Here is a 17,035-nt window from a genome sequence, read left to right as displayed (position 1 = left end):
CATTCATATCTTAAGAACCGATATATGGTATTCGCAATATATGTTAGCATTTGCATGACTTGCAACTACTGCTAGAGATATACTGACCAGGGTATCTTAGTTACTGCCTTGCCCACCGAGGGTGCCTGATCTGTGGGCTTCAGAAGAGGAACAGCTCCCTGCTATAGGGCCTGTTAAAAACAAGCCCCTTCAAATGCTGCACAGACTGGCTGTGTTGTCTGAAAAGCAGCTTGCAGCTGGACTGCATGGATCTGAAGAGCAAACATGAAGGTGAGTCATTTAGAACTATAGGCTACTGCAGATGTGGTATTGAATGAGATACAAACGCACTAGTTAGAAATATCTGGTGTGACAGGCCTTTACCACTGCCAAAATATGTGAACCGAATAACTTGTATCCTTTGCAAATATATGCATTTTTCTTGATTTAATGTTTTCTATTGCATTGAAACATTTTGTTCAATCATTCCCATGTAATTGGTTGTAGGACTTGTATTAGTGTACGTGGGGTTTCTTTATCTCACGTTGAGGTTTCACTACAGGCCTTATGGAAGCAGGAAATGCGTCTCTAAAATGTCCCTATTTTGACTTAACATAATACTTGCAATACAAGGTGGGAACTTTTTTTGTCGTTGAAATGGATTAGGCGACAATTGCGGTAGGAAACGCTTTTGTGCAGAATTGTTTACATAAAAACCACCATCCCATTAAATTTGTAGTCACGCGATGTTTCATGTTACCACCACATGGAAAAACATGCCGAGTTTATAGACGGATGGAATAAATTATGAACTTTATAACTTATTTCGTGACTTAATTTATGGTGGTTAGGTGCACGGCGATGAGCTTCATGCACATTGGCCTTTATCTAGCCCAAACGCCGGCTGATGGCGATATTGAGTCGTTTAATTTTATTGTCCAAGTGAACGCATGCAGATGGCTATACACTTGTATCCGCTGTGGATCGGTTCGTGAATAAACAGTCTTCATTCAGGCTCCAAAGACATATATTTCCTCCTAAATTAGATGAGATTGAATGAAAAGGCAGAAAAATACGTAATATATGACTACTTAGTGATACATTTCCCACCAGCATGTGGCGAATGCCTAGTCCAGGTTATTGCGTTCAGCCAATCAGGTTGCTGAAGTCTGTTGTTTATCCCTGGCTGAACTAGGGAAGCATTAGCCATAGCATGGTGATGGAAAATGGTTCTTCATAAAGAACGTATGCATATTTTCCCTTTTTTATATTTTTTTGTCTTGTCGCCATTAAATCGAATTAAGGAGGTAATCATCATCTTTGCAGCCTGAATACAGAATGTTTTATGTACAAACCGGTCCACAGGGAAAACGAGTGTATAGGTCATATGCATGCATTCCCTTTGTACAGTAAGATAAAACAACTTAATATCGCCATCTGCCGGCCTTTGAAAATGTGATGGAAATCCATTAAACTCTGATTTTGTATTGCATACATGGGAACTTAACCACAAAAGTGTGTGTGCATATATATATATATATATATATATATATACTTTTGTGGTTAAGTTCCCATGTATGCAATACATTTTTTTAATATATATTATTCTTTGTAATTGTTATAATAAAATAAAAAAATTGAGCTTACTGCACCTGGTATTCCCATATGGTCATCGTACCAGTAGTAACATATTTTTTTTTACCCGTTTTCTCCCCTAATTTGGTCCCTTGGCTCATCTCTGCAAATCCTCAATGGGCTCGGGAGAGGCATGACCCACCAGGTCGCCTACTTCTTATCACACTGCTCGCTTGACCCGAATGTCAGCCGCACCAATGTGTCGGAGGAAACGCAGTTCAACTGACGACCGGAGTCAGCTTGCAGGCGCCGGCACTGTCACAAGGTGTCGCTAGAGCATGATGAGCCAAGGAAAGCTCCACCGGTCAAACCATCCACTACCCCGGACAGTGCTGGGCCAATTGTTCGCAGACCAATGGGGCTCCCGGTCACAGCCGGTTGTGCGGTGCAGTGCTTTTGACCGCTGCGCCACCCAGGACCAAAAGTGTTTTTTATGTATACTACATTATCACTCACAGCCTTTTATCCACAACAAGTCAGTGTTGATGAACACCCCTCTGGAGGGAACATTTGCATATCGTTTTTATGCAGATTGTAGAATATTCACATGAAAATCTGATTCGCCAGTTGGATGGAAACCTAGGTATTGTAATCAATTAATCATTCACTTGTGTCATTGCCTCCACCAGGTAAAAGCTAAACTATATGGCTGTCTGTTGGCTCTGGGTCTTGGAGTAGGCCTCTCCCAGTACCAGTCTAAAAGTCACACAAAGCATCACATCCAACAGGGCAGGTCAACCATAGTCCACCTGTTTGAGTGGCGCTGGAATGACATAGCTGAAGAGTGTGAGCGATATCTGGGACCCAATGGATTTGATGGAGTGCAGGTAGGCACATGTGTTTTTCTACCAGGCAACAGTACAGTCAAATCACATTGTATTTCTGTTGGAAGACCACTTATACTTTTAAAGTCTATTACAACATTTAGGTATACGATCTGATGACCCAGCCTCCACTGTTAACACTACTGATAATATAGATAATGTGTACATACAGTATAGATGCACATCAATGGAGGCTGCTGAGGGGAGGACTGCTCATAATAATGGCTGGAATGGAGTCAATGGAATAGTATCAACCACTTGTGTTTGGTACCATTCCATTAACTCCATTCCAAACATTATGATCAGCCGTCCTCCCTTCAGTAGCCTCCGCCGCTGGAATGGAATAAATGGAACGGTATCGAACACATCAAACATATGGAAACCACGTTTGACTCCGTTCCATTGATTCCATTCCAGCCATTACAGTGAGCCCGTCCTCCAATAGCTCCTCTCACCAGCCTCCACTGATGCACATGCACAGTAGGTATTCCTCATAGAAATGACTGATAATTGATACATTTTACAGACTATATTCTTCATAGAAATGTCTTGTACTAGATCTCCCCTCCCAGTGAGAACGTGGTGGTGACTAAGCCATGGAGACCGTGGTGGGAGAGGTACCAGCCAGTCAGCTACAACCTCTGTTCCCGCTCTGGAACCCAACAGGAGCTCCGAGACATGGTCTGCAGGTGCAACAATGTCGGGGTAATGATGATGGAACATGATTCCTTTGAATTCATTTATAGAAGGAAAAAGGGACATGGTTATATACATTTTTAGAAAGATGTCTTGGTTCAATCATTTCTCATTTAATTCGTTAGCATCTCATTGGTTATGCAATGTGTTATTGCATAATGGGTTATGCAATGGATTGCTTGAGAAGAGACATAATTTAACTCATTGGTACGAGAGGGATGTACCAAATTTCTGTTTTAATTGTTAGGGAAGGAACACGACTGCCTACAGATACTGTACTGCATGCGTTTTGACCTCCTTATTGTGTAAATATATTTGAATAGTGTGAACGAGAGCCTTATATTAAGACACAACATGTACAGTGCCTTCAGAAAATATTCACACCCTCTGACTTTTTCCACATTTTGTTGTTACAGCCTGAATTTAAAATTGATTAAATTGAGATTTTGTGTCACTAACCTACACACAATACCCCATAATGTCAAAATTGAATTATGTTTTTAGATTTTCTTTTACAAATTAATTAAAAATAAAAAGCAGAAATGTTTTGAGTCAATAAGTATTCAACCCTTTGTTATGGCAAGCCTAAATATGTTCAGGAGTAAAAATGTGCTTAACAAGTAACATAAGTTGCATGGACTGCAATAATAGTACTTAACAGGATATTTGAATGGCTACCTCATCTCTGTACTTCACACACACAATTATCTGTAAGGTCCCTCAGTCGAGCAGTGAATTTTAAACACAGATTCTACCACAATGACCAGGGGGGTTTTCCAATGCCTCGCAAGGAAGGGCACCCATTGGTACACTAGATGGGTAAAACAAAAAAGCAGACATTGAATATCTCTTTGAGGATGGTGACCTTATTAATTACACTTTGGATGGTATATCAATACACCCAGTCAATACAAAGATACAGATGCCCTTCATAACTCAGTTGCTGGAGAGGAAGGAAACCGCTCAGAGATTTCACCATGAGGCCAATGGTGATTTTAAAACAGTTACAGAGTTTAATGGCTGTGATAAGAGAACATTGAGGATGGATCAACAAAATTATAGTTACTCCACAATACTAACTAAATGACAGAGTGAAAAAAAAGGAAGCCTGTACAGAATAAAAATATTCCAAAATGTTAATCTTGTTTTCATTAAGGCACTAAAGTAAAACCGCAAAAAATGTGGCAAAGAAATGAACTTTATGTCCTCAATACAAAGAGTTATGTTTGTGGCAAATCCAACACATCACTGAGTACCATTCTTCATATTTTCAAGTATGGTGGTGGCTGCATCATTTTATGGGTATGCTTTTCATCAGCAAGGAATAGTTTTTTTTTTTTTAGGATAAAAATAAACAGAATAGAGCTAAGCACAGGCAAAATCCTAGAGGAAAACCTGGTTTTGTGTGCTTTCCAACAGACACTAGAAGACAAATTCACCTTTAAGCAGGTCAATAACCTATAACACAAGGGCATATACAGTTGAAGTCAGAAGTTTACATACACCTTAGCCAAATACATTTAAACTCAGTTTTTCACAATTCCTGACATTTAATCCTAGTAAAAATTTCCTGTCTTAGGTCAGTTAGGATCACCACTTTATTTTAAGAATGTGAAATGTTAAAATAATAGTAGAGAGAATGATTTATTTCAGCTTTTATTTATTTCATCACATTCCCAGTGGGTCAGAAGTTTACATACACACATAATTAGTATTTGGTAGCATTGCCTTTAAATTGTTTAACTTGGGTCAAACATTTCGGGTAGCCTTCCACAAGCTTCCCACAATAAATGTAAATGTAATAAGTTGGGTGAATTTTGGCCCATTCCTCCTGACAGAGCTGGTGTAACTGAGTCAGGTTTGTAGGCCTCCTTGCTCGCACATGCTTTTTCAGTTCTGCCCACAAATTTTCTATAGGATTGAGGTCAGGGCTTTGTGATGGCTACCCCAATACCTTGACTTTGTTGTCCTTAAGCCATTTTGCCACAACTTTGGAAGTATGCTTGGGGTCGTTGTCCATTTGGAAGACCCATTTGCGACCAAGCTTTAAATTCGTGACTGATGTCTTGAGATGTTGCTTCAATGTATCCACATAGTTTTGCTACCTCATGATGCCATCTATTTTGTGAAATGCACCAGTCCCTCCTGCAGCAAAACACCCCCTCAACGTGATGCTGCCACCCCCGTGCTTCACGATTGGGATGTTGTTCTTCGGCTTGCAAGCCTCCCCCTTTTTCCGCCAAACATAACAATGGTCATTATGGTCAAACAGTTATTTTTTTGTTTCATCAGACCAGAGGACATTTCTCCAAAAAGTACGATCTTTGTCCCCATGTGCAGCTGCAAACCGTAGTCTGGCTTTTTTATGGTGGTTTTGGAGCAGTGGCTTCTTTCTTGCTGAGCGGCGTTTCAGGTTATGTCGATATAGGACTAGCTTTACTGTGGATATAGATACTTTTGTTCCTGTTTCCTCCAGCATATTCACTAGGTCCTTTGTTGTTCTGGGATTGATTTGCACTTTTCGCACCAAAGTGCGCTCATCTCTAGGAGACAGAATGCGTCTCCTTCCTGAGTGGTATTACGTTTACATTTTAGTCATTTAGCAGACGCTCTTATCCAGAGCGACTTATAGTAGGTATGACGGCTGAGTGGTCCCATGGTGTTTATACTTGCGTACTATTGTTTGTACAGATGAACGTGGTATCTTCAGGCATTTGGCAATTGCTCCCAAGGATGAACCAGACTTGTGGAGGTCTACAATTTTTTTTCTTAGGTATTGGCTGATTTCTTTTGTTTTCCCCATGATGTCAAGCAAAGAGGCACTGAGTTTGAAGTTAGGCCTTGAAATACATCCACAGGTACACCTCCAATTGACTCAAATGCTGTCAATTAGCCTATCAGAACCTTCTAAAGCCATGACATCATTTTCCTGAATTTTCCAAGTTGTTTAAAGGCACAGTCAACTTAGTGTATGTTAACTTCTGACCCACTGGAATTGTGATACACTGAATTATAAGTGAAATAATCTGTCTGTAAACAATTGTTGAAAAAATGACTTGTGTCATGCACAAAGTAGATGTCCTAACCAACTTGCCAAAACTATAGTTTGTTAACAAGAAATTTGTGGAGTGGTTGAAAAACGAGTTTTAATGACTCCAACCTAAGTTTACATAAACTTCCAACTTCAACTGTATACACTGGAGTTGCTTACCAAGACGTCATTACATTTTCCTGAGTGGTCTAGTTACAGTTTTGACTGAAATCGTCTTGAAAATCTATGGCAAGACTTGAAAATGGCTGCCTAGCAATGATCAACAACCAACTTGACAGAGCTTGAAGAATTTGAAGAAATTATGTGGAAATGATTTACCCAGACTTACCCAGAAAGACTGACAGCTATAATCGCTGCCAAAGGTAATTCTAACATGTATAGACTCCGGGGTGTGAATACTTATGTAAATGAGCTATTTCTGTATATTCATTTTTCCAAACATTTGCAAAAATGTCTAAAACATGTTTTCACTCTGTCATTATGGGGTATTCTGTGTAGCTGGGTGAGAATTTGTATTTACACTGAGTAACAATATAAATGCAACAATTTCAAAGATTTTATTGAGTTACAGTTCATAAAAGGAAATCAGTCAATTGAAATTAATTCATTAGGCCCTAATCTATAATTTCACATGACTGGGAATACTGATATGCATCTGTTGGCAACAGATACCTTAAAAAATTGGTAGGGGCGTGGATCAGAAAACCAGTCAGTATCAGGTGTGACCACCATTTGCCTCATGCAGCGCAACACAACTCCTTCGCATAGAGTTGATCAGGCTGTTGATTGTGGCCTGTGGAATGTTGTCCCGATCCTCTCCAATGGCTGTGCGAAGTTGCTGGATATTGGCAGGAACTGGAATACACTGTCATGCACGTCAATCCAAAGCCTCCCAAACCTGCTCAATGGGTGACACTTCTGGCGAGTATGCAGACCATGGAAGAACTGGGACATTTTCAGCGTCCTTGAGACATGGTGAAAAATTAGGTGATGGTGTTGGATGAATGGCACGACATTGGACCTCAGGATCTCATCACGTTATCTCTGTGCATTCAAATTGCCATCGATAAAACACAATTGTGTTGTTTGTCCCTAGCTTATGCCTGCCCATATCCAGGGTTGGGTAGGTTACTTTCTAAATGTAATCCGTTACAGTTACTAGTTACCTGTCCAAAATTATAATCAGTAATGTAACTTTCGGAATACCAAACTCATTAACGTAATCTGATTACATTCAGAAACTTTTAGATTACTTTCCCTTTAAGAGGCATTAGAAGAAGACAAAAATGTATGTCACCAATTAAACAACATCTATTGCAGGATTAATGTTAAAGTTCATAGAGCAGGCCATAAATGGATGTTACATTTTACTTTATGGGTTGGTTATGTAGGCTTTTTCTAACTCATCGCTTTCTACTACATACAATAATACGATTCAATTATATCTTTACCTTAAAAACCAAAGTCTTTCAGAATTCCAGTCATTCCAATAAATGTTATACCCCTTGATCTTAAAAAATACGACTTGGAAATATGGAAGTATAGATTAGCCAAATTATTTTACCTGAGCAAAACCCCAACGCTAAGGACTTATTAGCCAGGCCCACTCTGTTGTTTATGATTTTGTTGTTATGGAGGACTGATTGGGCTCATCGATTTGAGTTGAAAAATAAATGTGCTCATGGAATGGCATGCTTTGAGCACTACCTTAAATGGCTATTTACATGTTAAAAATTAATGACATATGCTACGTTTGCTATAGGCTTATTGTTTACATTTTTGTTGGTGACACTTTGATATCTTGATAATGCAGCTGTTTAAACGGCAAATTTACAGATGAAACGATAACAAAACGGTCCCCCCGCCTCTGTTTTGGTACAACGCTGAGGAATGGGCCTTGAGAAATGTAATCACTCTCAGATGAATAGACAGAGCTATGGATGCAAGGACTGACCTTCCATTATATCAAAAGTATGGTTTTAACCATGTTATGAGGCTATACATTGTTTGTTTAAATTTACAATGTTTACAAACATTGTGTAATATTACAGTACCATTCAAAAGTTTGGACACCTACTCATTCAAGGGTTTTTCTTTATTTGAGCTGTAGAAAATCTACATTGTAGAATAATAGTGAAGACATCAAAATGATGAAATAACACATTTGGAATCATGTAGTAACCAAAAAAGTGTTAAACAAATCAAAATATATTTTAGATTCTTCAAAGTAGCCAAATGATAGTCCCACTAAGCGCAAACCAAATGGGATGGCGTATAGAATGCTGTGGTAGCCATGCTGGTTAAGAGTGCCTTGAATTCTAAATAAATCACTGGCAGTGTCACCAGCAAAGCACCATCACACCACCTCCTCCATGCTTCACGGTTGGAACCACACATGCAGAGATCATTCATTCACCTACTCTTGGTCTCACAAAGACACGGCGGTTGGAACCAAGTCTCCTCTGAACAGTTGATGTTGAGATGAGTCTGATACTTGAACTCTTGGAAGCATTTATTTGGGCTGCAATCTGAGGCTGGTAACTCTAATGAACTTATCCTCTGCAGCAGAGGTAACTCTGGCTCTTCCTTTCCTGTGGCGGTCCTCATGAGAGCCAGTTTCATCGTAGTGCTTCATGGTTTTTGCGACTGCAACGGATTGACTGACCTTCATGTCTTCAAGTAATGATGGACTGTCATTTCTCTTTGCTTATTTGAGCTGTTCTTGCCCTAATATGGACTTGGTCTTTTACCAAATAGGGATATCTTCTGTATACCACCCCTACCTTGTCACAACACAACTGATTGGCTCAAACGCATTAAGAATGAAAGAAATTTCACAAATTGACTTTTAACAAGGCACACCTGTTAATTGAAATGCATTCCAGGTGACTACCTCATGACGCTGGTTGAGATAATGCCAAGAGTGTGCAAAGCTGTCATCAAGGCAAAGGATGGCTACTTTGAAGAATCTCAAATATAAAATATATTTGAATGTGTTTAACACTTTTTTGGTTACTACATACTTCCATGTGTGTTATTTCATAGTTTTGATGTCTTCGCTATTATTCTACAATGTAGAAAATAGTAAAAATAAAGAAAAACCCTGGTATGAGTAGGTGTGTCCAAACTTTTGACTGGTACTGTATATATATCATTTATAATTCCAAAAATGGATGTAGCAACTACAGATTGCTTAAGTCTATCAAAAGTGTGTGAGTTTGAGCATGTGTCCATTAGGTCTATGGATGTATTTGTTTTATCAGCATTAATTAGATTGCGTAATAAAAGCCCTACTTTTATTTCATAGTCTGGGATCCGCATATATGCAGCTGTTGCAAGAGCGCATTTTTCAATGGCTGTCCACTGGTTTCAAAACAGTAATTGATAGGCAGCTTAAACTTCTTGAATTCAACCATTATTGGGTTTAAATACACATTTAGATTTATGAACAGCCATCCACAACAACCACAATCCGTAAGGCGCATATCATAACCCCACCGCCACCATGGGGCACTCTGTTCACAACGTTGACATCAGCAAACCGCTCGCCCACACAACGCCATACACGCTGTCTGCCATCTGCCCAGTACAATTGAAACCGGAATTCATCCAGCATGCCAGTGGCCATTGAAGGTGAGCATTTGCCCACTGACGTCGGTTACGACGCAGAACTGCAGTCAGGTCAAGACCCTGGTGAGGATGATGAGTATGCTGATGAGCTTCCCTGAGATGGTTACTGATAGTTTGTGCAGATATTTTCGGTTGTGCAAACTCACAGTTTCATCAGCTGTCCGGGTGGCTGGTCTCAGACGATCCCGCAGGTGAAGAAGTTGGATGTGGAGGTCCTGGGCTGGCTTGGTTGCATGTAGTCTGCGTTTGTGAGGCCGGTTGAGCGTACTGCCAAATTCTCTAAAACAACATTGGCGGTGGCTTATGGTAGAGAAATTAACAATAAATTATCTGGCAACAGCTCTGGCGGACATTCCTGCAGTCAACATGCCAATTGTACGCTCCCTCAAAAGGCGAGATGTCTGTGGGATTGTGTTGTGTGGCAAAACTGCATTTTAGAGTGGCCTTTTATTGTCCCAAGCACAAGATGCACCTGTTATAATGATCATGCTGTTTAATCAGCTTCTTGATATGCCACACCTGTCAGCTGGATGGATTATCTTGGAAAAGGAGAAATTCTCACTAAAAGGGATCTAAACAAATTTGTGCATTTTTGTGTCTATGGAACATTTCTGGAATCTTTTATTTCAGCTCCTGAAACATGGGACCAACACTTTACATGTTTCTATTTTTGTTCAGTATATTTAATCCATTTTGAATTCAGACTGTAACACAAGAAAATGTGGAATACGTCATTGGGTGTGGAATACTGAAGGCACTGTATAAGGTAGAAATAATATTTAAATATGAAGTTCTGGTGTGAATTTCAGGTATGCATGTGGATGTGAACACTTGCAGGTGGGAGCATGGCTGCACTGTACTAAATGCCTTTAGGTCTCTCATTGTATATCCATTAAAATAGCGTGAACTACAGCTATGAATGGCTGTGATATCCGTTTGAATAGTGAAATACATTCGTGAATCAGTATTAGTGTGGTTATGAACACATCTCTCTCTGCAGGTGAAGATCTATGCAGACGTGGTCATTAATCACATGTGTATGTCTGACGCGGGCGAGGGGGAGGGCAGACGCCGTTCGACCTGTGGCTCATACTTCAATGCCAGCAAGAGGGAGTTCCCATCTGTGCCCTTCTCCGCTTCCCACTTCAACGATGACAAATGCACCACCAGCAGCAGAAATATTGAGACTTACCAAGACATTTATCAGGTATTATTTCAGAGAGAAAATAAGAAGGATAACTCCTTGTAAATACCACTAGACACTGATGGAGATGTATTATGTTCTCTCTGCCCACCACTTTTTTTTATAATGTAATGTAATATAAACCCAGAGATCATACACTGTATTGCTTTGGCATTTCAACCCACCAGGTGCGTAACTGTCGTCTGCTAGGACTTCTGGATCTGGCGCAGGACAAGGAGCATGTGAGGGAGAGGATAGTGGACTACATGAACAGACTGGTGGATATGGGTGTAGCAGGTTTCAGGGTGGACGCATGTAAACACATGTGGCCTGAGGACCTAAAGAACGTCTACAGCAGACTTCACAACCTTAACACCACCTGGTTCACACAGGGATCCAGACCACTCATTTACCAAGAGGTGGGAATGAGAAATGTCCATATGTTGACTTATTGTACTTGTATTATGTATTTAAGTAGGCTATGTATTCTGTTGTTTTGGCCTGAATGGGATCATTTTTGATTGCTTCCAATGTGTTTTATGTACTGTGATTTGTCCAACATGCAGGCTAGTCTAGCAAATATTTTATAATTTTTTTCTCATTTTGTCATGCGTTTCCTGTAAGTGTCAATTAAACATTAATGCTGCAGATTTAGGAATTTATCGATCAGCTTCCGACACTGAAGCTGTAGGCCTACTGGGGGCACCACGTTTACTTGTGTGATTTAGCAAAAACACTACATATCCAACAGCAACACATTCCCATTTTCTCTTCAAGGTTATCGACCTCGGTGGCGAGCCGATAAAAGCGACAGAATACTCTGGACTGGGCCTTGTCACAGAGTTCAAGTATGGTACTATGCTGGGCTCTGTCATCCGCAAGTGGAACCAAGGGAAACTCTCTGACCTCAAGTATGATATAGTATGCCTCCCAAGTGGCACCATATTCGCTATATAGTGCCCTATGTTCCCTGCTGGTCAAATCTGGTGTACTATGAATGGAATAGGGTGCCATTTGGGGGACACACACACAGTACAACATATTGCCATGGTCTAAGAAAATAAATATGGCAGATTGTATATCAGCAAATTCTCAAATATATGTTGAACCCTCAGCATTAATGACTAAAGTATATTGTCTAGGTTACTACGTAAACCCTGGTTCTCTGATGGAGAGAACAAAACATCACTGAAAGAGAACCAGCTTGTGATACTGTGAGAATTCGGACTATTCTGAGGTGAAAATGAGCTTCTAGTCTGTTGTTTCAGGACGTGTGGTGAGAGCTGGGATCTGCTGCCCTCAGGCGAGGCATTGGTGTTTGTGGATAACCATGACAACCAGAGAGGGCACGGTGCAGGAGGGGCCTCCATCCTCACCTTCTGGGAGCCCAGGTAGGGACCATACTGTGGAATCTGATTATAGATGTTGCATAAGTATAGACAAATTATTTCTATCATATATCCTCAGAATGTATAAAATGGCCGTAGCTTTCATGCTGGCCCATCCCTATGGAGTTACGAGAGTGATGTCAAGCTACCGATGGGATCGACGTGTTGTGGATGGAAAGGTATTCTTCTGACAGTCGAAAACGATATCAAAAAAGTTCTGGTGACTTAAACTGTTAAACCGCAACACTTTAGATCTTAAACCTCTCATATTGTGTATGACTATGGTCAATGTGACCGCTCGCCTCACGTTCGTGCTGTTCGTCTTGCTACCTGTCTGTCTGTCAGGACCAGAATGATTGGATAGGTCCTCCCAGCTTCCCTGACGGCTCCACCAAGCCTGTCCCCATCCAGCCAGACGGCAGCTGTGGGGAGGGCTGGGTGTGTGAACACAGATGGCCCACAATCAGGTGACAGTTTACACCTCCAGATCTCAGTCAGTCAATCATGTTGAATAGTATTGTATTGACCTACTGTGAAGGGTAACACTTTATTTGAAGGGTACTTTAACAAGGACTTCATAACACGTTCGTAAGCAATATGTAAAGCATTCTTAAAAAGTGTGTAAGTGTCTCAAAAATGTGGATGTTGACATAAGCATCTTATGAAAGTGTTGTATGAAGTTTTAATGTAGGTCCCCTTCAAACAAAGCGTTGTCCATCCAGTAATGTGAGTATTTTGACCTGGTCAATGTACAGTTATTTTGTATGTGTGCTTGATGGTGATTATTATTTTGCTGAACTGCTCTCTCTCTCTCCTTGTAGAAATATGGTGATGTTCCGTAATGTTGTCGATGGAGAGCCATTGTCTAACTGGTGGGACAATGGGGGGAACCAGATAGCTTTTGGACGAGGCAACCAAGGCTTCATAGTTATCAACAATGATAACTGGTACGTTTCACCATATGAAAGAAGTTATAGATAACACATTTGCATATATTTAAATGAATGCCATTCATTAATTTGTTAGAGGACATTTTGATGGTCCATTTTGGATTGGAAGGGAAGCACTGTTTGACGGAATTGTCAAATGCTAATAAGATGATCTCTGAATGGGTAAGGAAATCAATTCCATAACCTAGTAGTCATCCTACAGTACTTGTTTGTAACACTTTGAGCTATTTCCTATTCTTCAGTTCCCTGGATGTGATGCTGTACACCGGCCTTCATGGAGGAACCTACTGTGATGTCATCTCCGGTCAGAGGTCAGGGGGGCGTTGCTCGGGAAAACAGGTGACCGTTGGAGGGGACGGGAGAGCACACTTCACCATCAGCCCCTCTGACCCGGACCCTGTCATAGCCATTCACACACACTCTAAGCTGGAGTAGGAGCTAATAACGCTGCACTTTATACCACAGACTGTGATATTATAGTTTGTGTATCATTACTGTATTTCAAGTGGTCTTTCTATCGAGGTTTGGAAAGATGATGATTAAGCAATAAGGCACGAGGGGCTGTGGTATATGGCCAACGTGATATATTGGCCATATACCACAAACCCCCAAGGTGCCTTATTGCTATTGTAAACTGGTTACCAACGTAATTAGAGCAGTAAAAATACAATGTTGTCATACCCATGGTATATGGTCAGATATACCACGGCTGTCAGCCAATCAGCACTCAAGGCTCGAACCACCCAGATTATACTACAGTGGTGTACTGAGATACTGAAATGTCATGTGTTATTATGGCTCATATCAATTTGGGTCGTGAAATGCAAACAACAGCTGTGCAAAAACATCAATGTTAATTTTATGTCAGATGTGATCACGCACTATAGATTCTGAATGACTCTTCAAATTTAGCATTAATATACAGTGCCTTGCGAAAGTATTCGGCCCCCTTGAACTTTTCGACCTTTTGCCACATTTCAGGCTTCAAACATAAAGATATAAAACTGTAATTTTTTGTGAAGAATCAACAACAAGTGGGACACAATTATGAAGTGGAACGAAATTTATTGGATCTTTCAAACTTTTTTAACAAAAAACTGAAAAATTGTCCGTGCAAAATTATTCAGCCCCTTTACTTTCAGTGCAGCAAACTCTCTCCAGAAGTTCAGTGAGGATCTCTGAATGATCCAATGTTGACCTAAATGACTAATGATGATAAATAGAATCCACCTGTGTGTAATCAAGTCTCCGTATAAATGCACCTGCTCTGTGATAGTCTCAGAGGTCCGTTTAAAGCGCAGAGAGCATCATGAAGAACAAGGAACACACCAGGCAGGTCCGAGATACTGTTGTGGAGAAGTTTAAAGCCGGATTTGGATACAAAAAGATTTCCCAAGCTTTAAACATCCCAAGGAGCACTGTGCAAGCGATAATATTGAAATGGAAGGAGTATCAGACCACTGCAAATTTACGAAGACCCGGCCGTCCCTCTAAACTTTCAGCTCATACAAGGAGAAGACTGATCAGAGATGCAGCCAAGAGGCCCATGATCACTCTGGATGAACTGCAGAGATCTACAGCTGAGGTGGGAGACTCTGTCCATAGGACAACAATCAGTTGTATACTGCACAAATCTGGCCTTTATGGAAGAGTGGCAAGAAGAAAGCCATTTCTTAAAGATATCCATAAAAAGTGTCGTTTGAAGTTTGCCACTAGCCACCTGGGAGACACACCAAACATGTGTAAGAAGGTGCTCTGGTCAGATGAAACCAAAATCAAACTTTTTGGCAACAATGCAAAACGTTATGTTTGGCGTAAAAGCAACACAGCTCATCACCCTGAACACACCATCCCCACTGTCAAACATGATGGTGGCAGCATCATGGTTTGGGCCTGCTTTTCTTCAGCAGGGGCAGGGAAGATGGGTAAAATTGATGGGAAGATGGATGGAGCCAAATACAGGACCATTCTGGAAGAAAACCTGATGGAGTCTGCAAAAGACCTGAGACTGGGACAGAGATTTGTCTTCCAACAAGACAATGATCCAAAACATAAAGCAAAATCTACAATGGAATGGTTCACAAATAAACATATCCAGGTGTTAGAATGGCCAAGTCAAAGTCCAGACCTGAATCCAATCGAGAATCTGTGGAAAGAACTGAAAACTGCTGTTCACAAACGCTCTCCATCCAACCTCACTGAGCTCGAGCTGTTTTGCAAGGAGGAATGGGCAAAAATTTCAGTCTCTCGATGTGCAAAACTGATAGAGACACCCCAAGCGACTTACAGCTGTAATCGCAGCAAAAGGTGGCGCTACAAAGTATTAACTTAAGGGGGCTGAATAATTTTGCATGCCCAATTTTTCCGTTTTTTATTTGTTAAAAAAGTTGGAAATATCCAATAAATTTCGTTCCACTTCATGATTGTGTCCCACTTGTTGATTCTTCACAAAAAATTACAGTTTTATATCTTTGTTTGAAGCCTGAAATGTGGCAAAAGGTCAAAGTTCAAGGGGGCCGAATACTTTCGCAAGGCACTGTACATGCATTCATTATATACTGTATGTGTTATCATTTGTAAAATACAATTAAATGTCCAGTTGGAAATAGAACCAGTTCCGTTTTTTATTTTTACTGACAACTGTCATGTAGATTTTTCTAAAGCTACCTGGCCATGGCACAATGATGACAAAACCAGTTTTACAACCCCTCCTAATATTGCTGATGTGGCTTCACATAGTGTATGAAGACAACCCAGCCAACTCTAGAGAGTACTCTTGTAATCAGTTTAACAAGACTTTCCCTGAGCAAATCTGTCAATTCCAAGGTGTGCTTATTCATTATCCAACGAGTGATGGCTTTACTATGCATATTTTATGGCTTTAAACCCTGCAAGTTTCATGAAGTTGTCCAAATGAGTAGCATTTAAAACTGAAATGAAGTCATTCCTTTTAATAATTTATAGTGGATGTCTCTGATAAGCATTAGCACCATGGTCATCTGTTTTTGCTTCAGCCAGGAGCTGCTTTTCAATAATGCTGCCCATTGATAAACAACTTTGTAGTCACGGAAAGAGAGAGAGAGAGACACACAGAGACACAGACAGGTGGAGAGAGACACACAGAGACACAGACAGGTGGAGAGAGACACACAGAGACACAGACAGGTGGAGAGAGACACACAGAGACACAGACAGGTGGAGAGAGACACACAGAGACACAGACAGGTGGAGAGAGAGACACACAGAGACACAGACAGGTGGAGAGACACACACACACAGAGACACAGAGAGGTGGAGAGACAGACACAGACCGATAGAGAGAGAGAGAGAGAGACACAAAGAGACACAGGCAGGTGGAGAGAGACACACAGAGACACAGACAGGTGGAGAGAGACACACAAAGACACAGACAGTTGGAGAGAGACACAGACAGGTGGAGAGACACAAACAGATAGGGAGAGAGACAGACAGACAGGTGGAGAGAGACACAGAGACACAGACAGGTGGAGAGAGACACACAGAGACACAGACAGGTGGAGAGAGACACAGAGTCACAGACAGGTGGAGAGGGACAGAGACAGACAGAGAGAGAGAGAGTCACAGGTAGAGAGAGCGCGAGAGAGAGAGAGAGAGACACAGATAGATAGAGTGAGAGAGACAATCACACACAGAGAGAGAGACACAGAGAGATAGAGTCA

General features: G+C 40.9%; 1 protein-coding gene across 1 annotated transcript; it reads left to right on the top strand.

Moving 5' to 3' along the window:
• Nucleotides 1-81: 81 nt before the first annotated feature.
• Nucleotides 82-14,327, top strand: LOC115153024 (pancreatic alpha-amylase). Its single transcript, XM_029698033.1, has 11 exons — nucleotides 82-270; nucleotides 2,244-2,441; nucleotides 2,997-3,143; nucleotides 10,817-11,023; nucleotides 11,188-11,418; nucleotides 11,777-11,910; nucleotides 12,268-12,390; nucleotides 12,467-12,566; nucleotides 12,733-12,854; nucleotides 13,209-13,334; nucleotides 13,580-14,327. Exons 1-11 carry the CDS (start codon nucleotides 265-267, stop codon nucleotides 13,770-13,772), a joined length of 1,587 nt encoding a protein of 528 aa, XP_029553893.1. The 5' UTR covers nucleotides 82-264; the 3' UTR covers nucleotides 13,773-14,327.
• Nucleotides 14,328-17,035: the final 2,708 nt, after the last annotated feature.

The sequence above is a fragment of the Salmo trutta genome, chromosome 2 (genome assembly GCF_901001165.1).
Source record: "Salmo trutta chromosome 2, fSalTru1.1, whole genome shotgun sequence".
Classification (NCBI taxonomy): Eukaryota; Metazoa; Chordata; class Actinopteri; order Salmoniformes; family Salmonidae; genus Salmo; species Salmo trutta.
The sequence above is the reverse complement of the archived record's forward strand: the minus strand, read 5'-3'. Positions and strand labels throughout refer to the sequence as shown.

Coding starts and splice junctions, on each gene's coding strand:
- LOC115153024 (XM_029698033.1), top strand. Junction 2,442..2,996: donor ATGGATTTGATGGAGTGCAG/GTAGGCACATGT, acceptor GTCTTGTACTAG/ATCTCCCCTCCCAGTGAGAA. Junction 11,024..11,187: donor CTTACCAAGACATTTATCAG/GTATTATTTCAG, acceptor TCAACCCACCAG/GTGCGTAACTGTCGTCTGCT.